The sequence below is a fragment of the Patagioenas fasciata genome, chromosome 3, assembly GCF_037038585.1.
Source record: "Patagioenas fasciata isolate bPatFas1 chromosome 3, bPatFas1.hap1, whole genome shotgun sequence".
Taxonomy (NCBI): domain Eukaryota; kingdom Metazoa; phylum Chordata; class Aves; order Columbiformes; family Columbidae; genus Patagioenas; species Patagioenas fasciata.
Genome location: NC_092522.1, coordinates 97,719,190 through 97,731,313, shown reverse-complemented (window position 1 = coordinate 97,731,313; position 12,124 = coordinate 97,719,190). Strand labels below are relative to the sequence as shown.

At 37.0% G+C, this 12,124-nt stretch overlaps 1 protein-coding gene across 1 annotated transcript in view; it reads right to left on the bottom strand.

The window, feature by feature from the left end:
* The window catches only part of EYS (eyes shut homolog), an 870,143-nt gene that overhangs the window by 201,459 nt on the left and 656,560 nt on the right, over positions 1-12,124 (bottom strand). The window contains exon 39 of the mRNA XM_065834576.2: positions 3,739-3,968. Within this exon, the coding sequence (XP_065690648.2) occupies positions 3,739-3,968 (230 nt within the window). The remainder of the gene's footprint in view (positions 1-3,738; positions 3,969-12,124) is intronic.

The following is a 12,124-nucleotide window of genomic DNA, read 5'->3' as shown; positions in this document are numbered from 1 at the left end:
TTCCTCAGAAAAATGAAGATAGATTTCCACTTTTCAAAATTGTCATTTAAGGACATTTCAGCTTTCAGAGGTATATGAATGTTTAGAGCAAATCCATCATGTATTTAAATAAACTAGCTGGGCCCTAATATATCCATGATGACACTTATGACTTGAAGATATTTCCTGTAAGGGCAGAACAAGCTGCTGGAGTTTATTAGTTAAGAAGCAATCTAATAGGAAAATGCAACATTGCATATAAGAAGATGCTATCAAATTGAACAACATGACTTAGATAATGACATTCACTTACTTTTACTATAGAAGATGGTCTTATATGTTGTCAGAAATATACACAAAGTAACTCAGTGGTAATGTTAACCTAGATATGAAATAAGCAAATGCATGCATTCTAATGAAGCCAAGATACCTACGCAGGGGTTGTATATAAGACCTTGTCTAACATCATTACAAGTTTACGTTACAGATATACATTACAGTATCATTAAAAAAGATCACAGCTATCTTTAAGGGGTTAAGAGACAATTTCCTTGAATGGAGCAAAGTTTCTGAATTGCATACATGATAATTTACTTTCTCCTTTGCAAGGTCTATGGTAAATAATAATAAAATGATTACAGATGCCCTTATCTCCTGTACTTAGGAGACTTCCTGAAGAACTGGTCCCTGAATATCAAAGGCTTATAATGAAAGTTCAGCTGGGCAATTTCTGGTCTCATTACACTAAATTATCAATTTCATTGAAACTACAGGATTAAATAAAATCACATTATGCTTTGGTTACTTTTCAGCCACTAAATGGAGGATACATAAAATCTGATCTCAATCTATATAAATATGCAGTGCGACAGCACATGCCCTGTTGTAGCTGCCCCAGTGAGCTGCTGAGGAGCCTGTCACACACGGCAGCCCTGGCTGACCTGGGAGTGCTGAGCACCAAGGAGGCTGTTCTCTCGGTTGATGGTGGGGTTGCAGAGGGCAAAAGCAGAGCTCTGTGAAAAGAAGAACCCTTTAACTCATCTTCTTCACACAACAGGGAAAAAGAAATGTTCTTCTCCCAGTGCCAGAACTATTAAAAGACATCCCATGCAGAAAAATGAATCACTATTAAAATCTCATCACCAAGCATGCCTGCAAACATCAGTGAAGCAAATGGTATCTCTTCCAATTTTAGAAAAAAAAAAAGGAAGATATCTCATGGAAACTAGACATTTAATCATTAAAAGGATGATATAATTATACAACTGAAATTATATTCTCAAAAGGAGCTACTTGTTTCAGGTGTTGGTTTTTTTTTTCTTTTTTTTTTTTTAATCTTGTGTTCTGATTTATTGAATGGAATTTTTATCCGTCTGTCAAAGGTAGTCCTAATCATCAGATATTTGGTTACAATTGCAACTTCTTATAATGGTCTTCTACTTTTAATTTGCTCTTCAGGTAGTCATAATTCAGTCATATTTTCACACATGATTTTTGAAACAAAGTCACAGAAAGAAAGAGAAGGGGACTTCTTCATTTACACAGTGAAATAAACATGTGAATTTCCCTTCAAAATGTAGTTGGAAGACAGTCAACTTATCCCATTTTATGAACTCAGCAGGCCTATACTGGTTAAACTTCAAAGGAGAAAATGCCTCCGGATGATTTATTTTTGAATGAGCAACTCAAAAATAGCTTTTTCAGTCAATGGACCGGAAGGTACTTCTACAAAAGTCCGTGACACAGAGAGGTAAGTAATCAGTCCACGTAACATGATTCAAACATAGATTATGTCATTTTTCACTAAAAGCACTAAACTGTAGAGGACTGCTGGACTGACAGGTCAACTGGAAGGTAGACTAGGTCAGAAGAAGGCAGCAATCAGACACCGGTAGAAGGCACCAGTGGACTCCAGACAAGGTGTCATCCAACAGAGTGGCTGTGCATATAAAATTATATGGCCTCTTACCACAAGATGCCTGTCAAAATCCTCAAATTTAACCTTGCTTACTCCTGGCCTAACCCTCAGGAAAAGCCAAAATATGCTCCCATCCAAAATACTGCAGATGATGCTGATACAAAGGTTGCCAAATGCATTCTTTGGACTGCAAGAGGGAATTCTTACATATGAAATGTATGTAAATAAATAAAACACTGCCTTGAAATATTGAAAATACTTCATTGAAACACACTGAATGGTAACTAAATCAGTTATATTTGAAGGAAACATGCTTTTTTCATTCCACTATTTTATGGATTCTGGTGCCATTTACACAGCTGCCATGTACTGAAAACAAGTGCAAATAGCATGCATAGATACCAAATGCATAGAAGATACTCACAGAATTCAATTTTAACACTGATAATGTGAAAATATATGATTTAATTTATTATAAAGTTGGGAAAGGCTGAAAGATATAACATTCTCTGATATCTAAGCAACACAACAATTTTTTTTTGAGCTAACAATCATTGATTGCTTTCACATATAGTGAGTGTAATGACCTACTTTCAGACAGTAATATAAGGTGATGTTAGCTCAGATATACTGACAGCCTGACAAGGGCATTTGTAACTCCAGGTGCCTGTATTTCATACCATGGGAAGTTCATTTAGAGGATGTTACAGTTATATAACCATAATTTAGAAGATATTTTTGTTCTTTTCCTGTGTACCAGTAATGCCCTTTAATTACTATGAGAATTATCCACTGCCATTTATAACCCAATGTACCTTAAAAGTCAAAACAGTGTTGGAAGCCAGCTAGAAAATCTGTCATAAAAAAGAACTTTCTGAAAAGCAGTAATGCAAAACAATTATAATTACAAAACAGAAACCCTGGTAGTTATTGATCAGTTTGTCTTATAGCCTTGATTCTTTTTACAAAGAAACCAAAATTGTTTGAAGAATTAACTTTTATTCAAATTCTAATTAAATTATGTTCTTTTGACTAATTTGTGCATTATAAGAAAGAGTAATACAATAGAAGTATAAATGAGTTACAGAGTGAAAAAAATCCTTTTCAACAAAGGACCAGGCACAGTGGAGAAAAAACGATCTGTAGAAATGGAAAGCACATAATCTTTTGAGGAAATCTGTTGGAGCGATAAAAGACTCAGCATTTCGATTCAATGTGAATCACGCAAAGCCATTTATTACAGAAACATGTCTCCTTATATACGCAACTATTCTCTAATCACGAATCCACGCTCCAAGCATGGATTCGCTAAATGAGTATCATGGGCAGTCCACACGCTGGAGCCCCACCGATGATAGGTCCGACGACTCACGCCATGCTGAGGCCCTGTTAATAAAGAAACGCCCCTCTTTCTCACAGCAGATTCTGTTCTCAGCTTCTCGAAGTGGCCTTGAGATTCCTTTGGGCCTGACTAATTCAACAACATATCTCCTTCTAATGAAACCTGTCCACAGAAATCTTCTCCTTATTTACATATATTAACTTTTTTTCTGTCCCAGAAATACTAGGTTGCATAGCATGCATTAACACTGTGCACAACAATTTGCACAAATAACATTTTTTAATTTTCATTAACTCAAACCTGCAACTCTTCCAACTGTGCCTGACTGATATAACCCATCTTACCCTCCAGTTATTCTAAATACCTCAATGCATCTACTCCTGAGTTACCAACACTAAGTGAAAAGGAAAGCTGAGAAAGATGGTGATCACTACCTCCTCCCCTTTTCCTGCTCCAAAGAAGCATAAGACACAACTAATAAAGAATGAACCATGACTACCTTTTTCGCAGAACCGACCAGTAAAGTGCAGTGGGCAGTCGCACTGAAATGAGGTGGCACCAGTAGGCAGAGAGAGAGGATGACAAGTCCCTCCATTATGGCACATTCCTTCCTGGCACACGGATGGCAGTTCAGGGGAAATCTGAGTGGGCACAACAGGCTCTGGCAACCCAGTCACATCAGTAGAAACCATAGGGAATGCTGTCGACAGATGTGTGGGTTTGGGAATCCTGAAAGGATAGAAACAACACATCAGAACAAAAGATCATGAGACATATTTTTGCCACTCTCTTCAGGTTCATTTGAAAACAGTAGGGTTTTTTTGTTTAGAAATTCAGATTATATTTAAGAAAATCTGAATACATTAGTAATTCTCAAATCAAATTCCCATCCTGAAATCTATTAGAAGGTAAGGAAGGTGTTTTTCCCTGTGAGGAAGCAAGAAATTACTTCCATGCATGTAGCACAGTTTGTATGTGCTCTCAGAATTCCTTTTCAGTGGATGTCAACAAAGCAGTGATAAAAAAATAAAGGCCTGAATTATTAAATATTTTATTGCTTGAAGTTACCCAATCTCACAAGACTGTTCTAGAAGACGTGACATTCATTGAAGTAGACTAAGCACGAGTATGCAGAAGGAAATGCTGTAGTACAGAAATACAGTACATTTTAATTCAAAGAAATAACTATATGGGGGGAGAAGGGGGAGAAAAAGACAGATGGTTTTGTTTTCATTTGTTACCACAAATTTTCTTGTTTAGAATGACATTATCTTTCGCTTCTTAATTTTCGAGCTCTCACATTAGCTACTAGACTGACACGTTAAATTTTCCTATTTTTAAGTTATTTCCTATCTCAGTTGCTAGAAATTAGTTAGCAATACCACCTGTTTGCCCTAATTATCAACTGTTTATTACTGCTTTTTGTTTTATTCAGAGAGACAAACTTGTGACTCGCCAAAACTGTACAAATTTAAGGCTACTGATTTACTAAACAGAACAACTCTTATATGTATGACACAGATTGTTACAATGAAGGCAAAACAAAAGGAATCAAAAGTAACAAGAAGATTAATGGCTCTTTAATAAGCTTGCACAGCTAAGAAAAATAGTTCTCATTAAATTTTACAGAAGAGCTAGACATTCTCTGATTTCATTAAGCTCAAGAGGTTCTACTTTTTTCCAGAAGGCAACTTTTAATTCTGAAATTTGGCAACATTAATCCAATAAAATACCTTAACATTTTTACTTAATTAGTAATTTATACTTTCTGAATATTTCTGTTACGATTTAATGTTGTACAAATAGAATACCATAATGGAGAATGGGAGACTGGATTGAACTGAAATGTCACTGAAATTTTGGCCAAAACAGAACATAGGAATTATATATTTCGTGCAATTGTTTATAGGCATCGCAGAATGCGAAAGTCAGCACTTCGGGCAATGTATTAAACATCAACAGCCAAATTATTTTTGATTTTAGTAAAAATGGAGGTTTAAACCTGCTTTATAAAAAACAAGAGTGATGAAAGTGGTGTGATGGGACCCCTTCAGTGTGACTTTGTGTTCTCCATTCTAGGCATTTGTCTTCTTAGATCTAGCTTCTGAACTAATTACATCACACATTTAGTGACAACAACCTGAAGACTTATTTCAGTAATTTTCTTTTTGGAATACATGTTTTATAGAGTACTAATAAGCTTCATAATATTGTGAAATACAAAAATATGACTCATTCCAGTTAAGTATAGCATTTGTAACTCTCATTAAATGAGAACATGAAAAATCAGTTTTCTCAATCATCCATACAACACCTGTAAAACCTGAACAAAGACAATGATACACACTGGGAAGCAGGCAGGAATGAAAAGAAGCTGGACAGAGGAAGGACAGAAATAATTTAGTACAAAGTACATATCTAAGGGACCCAGAGAAAGCTACAGTGATTAATAAAGGAGTGGAGCCCCGGGGAAGTGCAAAAGGGACACAGAGCTTATGAGACAACAAAGAGGAGACGTGCAGAGCAATAATGATAAGGGAACCATTAGAGGGGGAAACTGAAGTAGGGACACAGACTGTGTCCGAAATATAAGACAGCAAAAACACATGCACTGTGGTGGCTAGAAATGAGGATACATGTGTTCAAGGCAGTTAAAAGGCATCCACTTGGTAGGAGAGAAAAGCATCCACGAAGATGGCAGACAAGAAAGCTCAAAACAAATCCCCAAAAGATTCTGGAGAGGCTTTTTAAGAAATAGTGATTTTTCTGTTTATTTCCATGTGCATTGGTAGAATAACAACATTTCCATTTACATGAATAGAATTACAACAAAGAAATTACTGGGTTTATAACCATCCTTTTCTCCTAAGGGAAATAACTAGCATGATCTTCATATGGGCAGCATTAAGTGCACTAACATGTTATTGTCTACGCAGCTAGCACAGCGAATTAAAAATGCTTAGTCACCTGCTGCTGAGATTGCAACCACTGATTAAAAAAAAAATAAAATCTTCATTTTCTCCCCTAACAGAAACTAAATATATTTGAGAAACTCTGAACTAATAGTATCCTTATGTAAAGAAATCAGACATTCACAGGAGAAATGTATTGGGAGTTATTACTGGGATTTGGGTTTGATTTTTCTGTTCCTCCTGAAAAAAAATCAACAACAAAACTAAATAAAACTTGGGGACAAATCAGAGCATAATCTAAGCTCTCACTAGTTTCTCTAATGAAAGATAATCCTACAGATTATTATTACAACATTTATTCTTCTGAATCTGGTCACAGTTACTGTCAGGTGTAAAATACTGAACAAGAGGGAAATGTGCCTGACTGGCAGGTTATGCATTCTTGTATCCACTGGAAGCACTGATTTCCAGCTGTGGAAGTTTCAGACCCCTTTCAGACGGGAAGCTACAGTTTTTTCTCTGAAACAGAATCACAGGAGCGTGCTTCAAATGAAATTTTATGAGCGCAAGCAATGCAGCCTCGCTTCATTTTTTGGATGACATTCTAATCCACAGAGAAGAAAGAGAAGAAAGCTTCTTGGCAGGTTGATTTCTCCCTGGTTCATTCGCCTGTCTCTCGCAGTGTGTCAGCCTTTGCAGTGTTGTTCTGGATGTTTTGCTTCTAGATGGTGCCTGACTGCTTATGTGCCAGCACTGCTTCTAGGCCCCCTGCAGCTCGCTGCCTTGCTGCAGAAGCAGAGGAGTTTGCCTGGGCTGGTTAGTGGGGCGAACGTCTGCAGCTGCTCTCACAAGCCATTTGAGATGCTGCTGTGAATAAGTAATGATGCCAGCTCAACCCAGTTTAACTACAACATTTATTTGAATAAAGAGCCAGGAAGTGTTTAAAGTAATTTAGTAACTGAGGTGTTAGAAGTTTTGACAAAGTGTAACAAAAACAAATCAGGCAAAACTTGATTCACTGGTACTACACACCAAGGCCACAATTTTCTGTTTGTTTTTTTTTTTTTTCTTTTCAATTCCTCAGCCTGTCACTGCCTTTCAGGTCAACTATGCACATGAAGATGATCTAACTTGCTATAAGCAACAACACATTGTTTTTAATCTTAAGATGAGTTCAAACAGCTGAATTTTAGAGGCTTGTAACCTTGTGTTTCGTAGCTGAGTGCACAGAACTTTGAAATGCTTGCCTAAATATAGATGTTAGTGCAATTTGAAGTCTTGTTTATTTCATATTACAGTCTTTACTGCTCAAGCTGTATGATCAACTGAATGGCAGGAATATAGCGCTTAGAGACTGTACTTAATGTTAAGTTATTAAACCAAAAGCACACATACCCTACCCAGCCCTGCTTCCCACTCCCCTGTGCTTTTCTTCTCTCTTAAAAAAGAGACCAATATTATTAGTGTGTGGGGTTAGGGGGACTGTGAATTAAAAAGTTAAGAAAACATCTGGGAGGCCCCAGCTGTGCGCTGACCTGGCAGTGAAGGTGCTCAGCCTCACCAGGGCTTGTTGCTGGTTTAACCCCTGTGCTGGGGTCAGTGACCATGATCGGCGCCAAGAGAGCTGCGACTGTTCAGCCTGGAGAAGAGAAGGTTCAGGGGGATCTTGTCAAGTTGCATAAAGACCTGACAGGGAGGGGAGGGTAGAAGATGGAGCCAGACTCTTCGTGCTGATGGCCGATGAAAGGACGTGTGGCAATGGACACAAACTGAAATATAAGAAATTCCACCTAAATATAAGTTGGTGGTTTATTATTATTTTTTTTTCTTTTTTCCTCATGGAGGTGATTTATCTGTATAATGGACTTCAAACTGAGATCTGCAAAGAGAGCAGACTTGTCCCCAAAGTCATTCATTATCAGGATGGTGGCAGCCATGTCTGCAGAAGCACTCTGACATTTTTCCTGAAGCAGGTTGATGAGACATGCAATGGCATGGGAGTCCCAATGATGTGATAACATCCCCACTGCCTATATCTTCTGGTACGTATGGACTTAACATTTTATTACTGAAGTAATGGATTTAACCTTATCTGATATAAGTGTGATAAGAAAGTTTGTATTTTTAGCTTGTCAATAAAGTAATTTGTGTTGGGAAGCAACTGCTTTTATTTGCAATTTTGCTTGGTAGAAAAGTGTGTAGATGCCATTTTTCTTGGGCTATGACATACTATTATTTTAAGCAAATGTTTTAGATTTGGGAGCCAAAAGAAAGATTTTTCAAGTGCATTAGCATGCATGGTAGATTATAATTTTAAAACCTTATTAAAATGAAAACAACTGTACATCATGGAAATGTTGATCTAAACAGGAATAAAAAACCTTGAGTGTAATTTGGCACAAACGAACAAAACATTTTAAACTGTTTATTTCCCTGTTTGCAACCATGTCAAGAAGAATACTTTAAATGGCATTTTACCAATTTCAATGAATGCATGGAACAGTGTATCTGCACATTTACCCTACAGGAGAAACCACTTAAATAACTCAACAGAGTAATTGAGGAAACAAACTAAGAGATTACCACAGAGAGATCATTTTTGTTCAGCAGTTTATATATGAAACTTATTTCCTCACCCATCCCAGTCTTTGTTTGATTTGAAAGAATCAGGTGTCTGTTTCTGTAACAGAGATGACAAACAATCAGATTTCTCTTAAAAAAATCAAATTCTCAGTGTATTTTCCAGGCTATGAGCCCAGCTCCTCCCTCCTACCAGGCACAACATTTGGTAGCAGAACTCAGTGATATTGTAGTTGCAGCTTCCCATTTAAAAATTTGCAGTTGGTATAACATCATTTGCAACTGCTTTAGCACACACAGCATCTCATTTAATGGTGCAAACTCTTAGCAATGCAAATCATATATTCAATATACAACACAGCCGAGGGTGTGAGAATGCAATTAACAGATATAATTAAGTTTATGAAAGCTTGGTTTACAAATCCAAAGAAAGAATTACGAACTTCAGCATGCATAGAAATACCAGATATGGGAAGAAATGTCAGGTATGGAAAGAGAGGTCAAAGAGGAAAGAAGAAACAGGAGTACATGTGCTGAGAGACATTTCTGTTCTGTCTGCTTCAACGTATGTAGATACCACAGACTTTGCAACAGATAAACAAGTTAATGCGACACAGAATTTACAGCAAAAATTCTTTATGTTGAAAATTTAATGGCAAAGGCTACCCCTAAAAAATTCATTAACGTGAGTTTTCCTTAGATGATATTAAAAAAAAAAAAAAATATATATATATATATATATCTTAGCCCCTAAGTTCAGGGCATGACAAATAATGGTTTCTCTAGAACAAAATTTCTGTACCAAATGCAGTTTTCTTTTTACTTGACTTGCTTGCAGAAGTAAATGAGCTTTGAATATCTCATTTTTTTGCACCAATCTTTACTTGGTCTTGGTTTTGCCATTTTGTAGCCTTCCCCATCCTCCTTTTAAAAATTCTTCTTCACTTTCTATCATCCAAATACTAAACTCAAAAAAAAGAGAGCAATCAAAACTACAGAGTGCTAAGTGGACCAATGTGCAAATCTTAACATTTTTGAAGCTTATACACATCTCGAATCAGTCTGAACTTCAGCTTTCTTTTTTACATTTAGTCAATAGTCACAGAGAAGCACTTCCCAGTTTCATCTTAGCTGCCATTTAGAAAAACAGCACTTGAAATACCCGAGTACTGCATTTTTTTTTCTGTTGATTTATGCAACTACTTTGTTTCTTGAAACTAGTGGTTTTGAATGGGAAAAATACTTTCATTCCCTCCTTGAAAATTCTTCCAGTCCTGAATAGTTGAGTAAATTCTACTGGGTAAATTGAGTTCCTGCAACAGAGAGGGTGTGACAGTTGTCTATCATATCACAATTCCAGAATGAAGTCACTAATGTTTACCAAAGCTTCTCTCTAACTTCAAGAGCTATAGATGTTCTTCTACCTCTATGATGCCATTCACAATTTAGACTCCAAAATGGAAGATCTACCTATGGCATATTATTGTAGCACAATGTGTCTGTGAGGGATAAACACTTCTTGATACCTGACATAAAATTGATTTCCTATGTAATAATTCATCTTGGGTAGGATTTCTGCACTGTAATTCTCGGGACTGTAGTAGCCAAACCTTTGGTCTATGCCCACAGTAAAGATTCTCCAGAAGGCTAGAGTTCTGCCTTGCCAAGAAAGAAAATTAAGTGCTTCAAGAGGTATATTAAAAAACCAGAATTGATATAGTGGAAAAATCCAAGTCTGTATGCAGATAAATATTCTAACCCAAGTCATGGGGAACCATATGGGAACAATATTCCTTTCTCCACTCAATCCAATGAATGGTTGTTCCATGCAAGGCAGAACAGACCAAGAGACTGGGTTTGGACAGTTCTTACAGCACTTCTGGTAGCAGTCTGGCAATTTCATAATGCTACCATTCCATGAAGCTGAGGACACAACTGAAGTCAAGTGTCTGATAACCCGGAACAGTGAACTTACCATTTATCTGAAAAATAAGAAGGGAAAACATATGTAGCACTGTTAGATATGTCTTGTACAGTCTTATCATTTCTTTGGGATGTGCATAGTACATCTCGCCCTCTGTGAGATACACTTTTGAAGGATGAGGAGAGGCACTCTCATACCCTAACAGGAGCAATGGGGACTGCCAAGATAATCAAGGGGCTTGCAGAAATGCATGGGAACACACACTTCGTCAGGCTGGAACTTCAATGCACCCTGGATTACATTATAGTTAAAATGCAGTTTTGAGAGAGCATACTTTATTTTTAGGTGTCTCACATGAGAATAGTTTAGGCATCTAAACAATTTGCACAGATACAGTCCTTAATCCTTTTTTGCATTCAATTCCCAATGTGCTGAAAATAATTCTTGCCCACATAGTAGAAGTAGGGGAGGCCTACATTGCTTTATAAATATTAATTAAGATTACCAAGTAGAAAGCATTTTACTATTCAAAGACTAACTGGAGAGATATGGAAATATAAAAAGGCATTCTGTATCAAACTCTATTGAAATTACCACAAGAACTGTCCTGCAAGCCAGATAAGACAGACATGTAGAAATCAGTACACAAAGAGTTAAAAATGCAGAGTACAGTAATGTATTATCTAGTGTTTCTTCCAGACTTAATTTCTAATTAGATCTTAATGCTGCAGAATGGCTGGCATGCATAAAAACAAACATCATTTATTCATCAGTAATCTAGCATTTAACTGAAATATTACTGCATTCTTATTGAGTGTATAAGGAAGAACATTGTAAATATGACAGGTAAAAAAACCCCATAATATTAAGAGGAAAAAAATATATTATGAAAATTTCCCAAATACTGTTTTATGAGGTAGCAGATAAGGAACTAAAGCAGTAGGCCTTTATGTACATTTTTTTCTATGAGGAAAAATGATTTTATAGTCAATAAATTATGTGTCACAAAGCCTTTGACTTTGTCCCCCACAACATTCTTCTCTCTAAATTGAAGAGATATGGATTTAATAGCTGGACTGTTAGGTGAATGAGGAATTGGCTGGATGGTCACATCCAGAGAGTAATGATCAATGGCATAATGTCTAGATGGACACTGGTGACAAGTGGTGTCCCTCAGGGGTTCGTACTGGAACCAGTACTGTTTAATATCTTCATCACTGACACAGACAGTGGGAGTGAGTACATTCCCAGTGGGTCTGTGGATGACAGCAAGCTGAGTGGTGTCGTTGACACACCTGAGGGATGGGATGCCATCCAGAGCAACCTGGACAGGCTTGAGAAGTGGGCCCATGCGAACCTCAAGTGGAAAAGGATTTTGGGGTTCTGCTGGATGAAAGACTGGACATGAGCCAGCAACGTGCACTTGCAGCCCAGAAGGTCAGTCATGTCTGACTGCATCAAAAGAAATG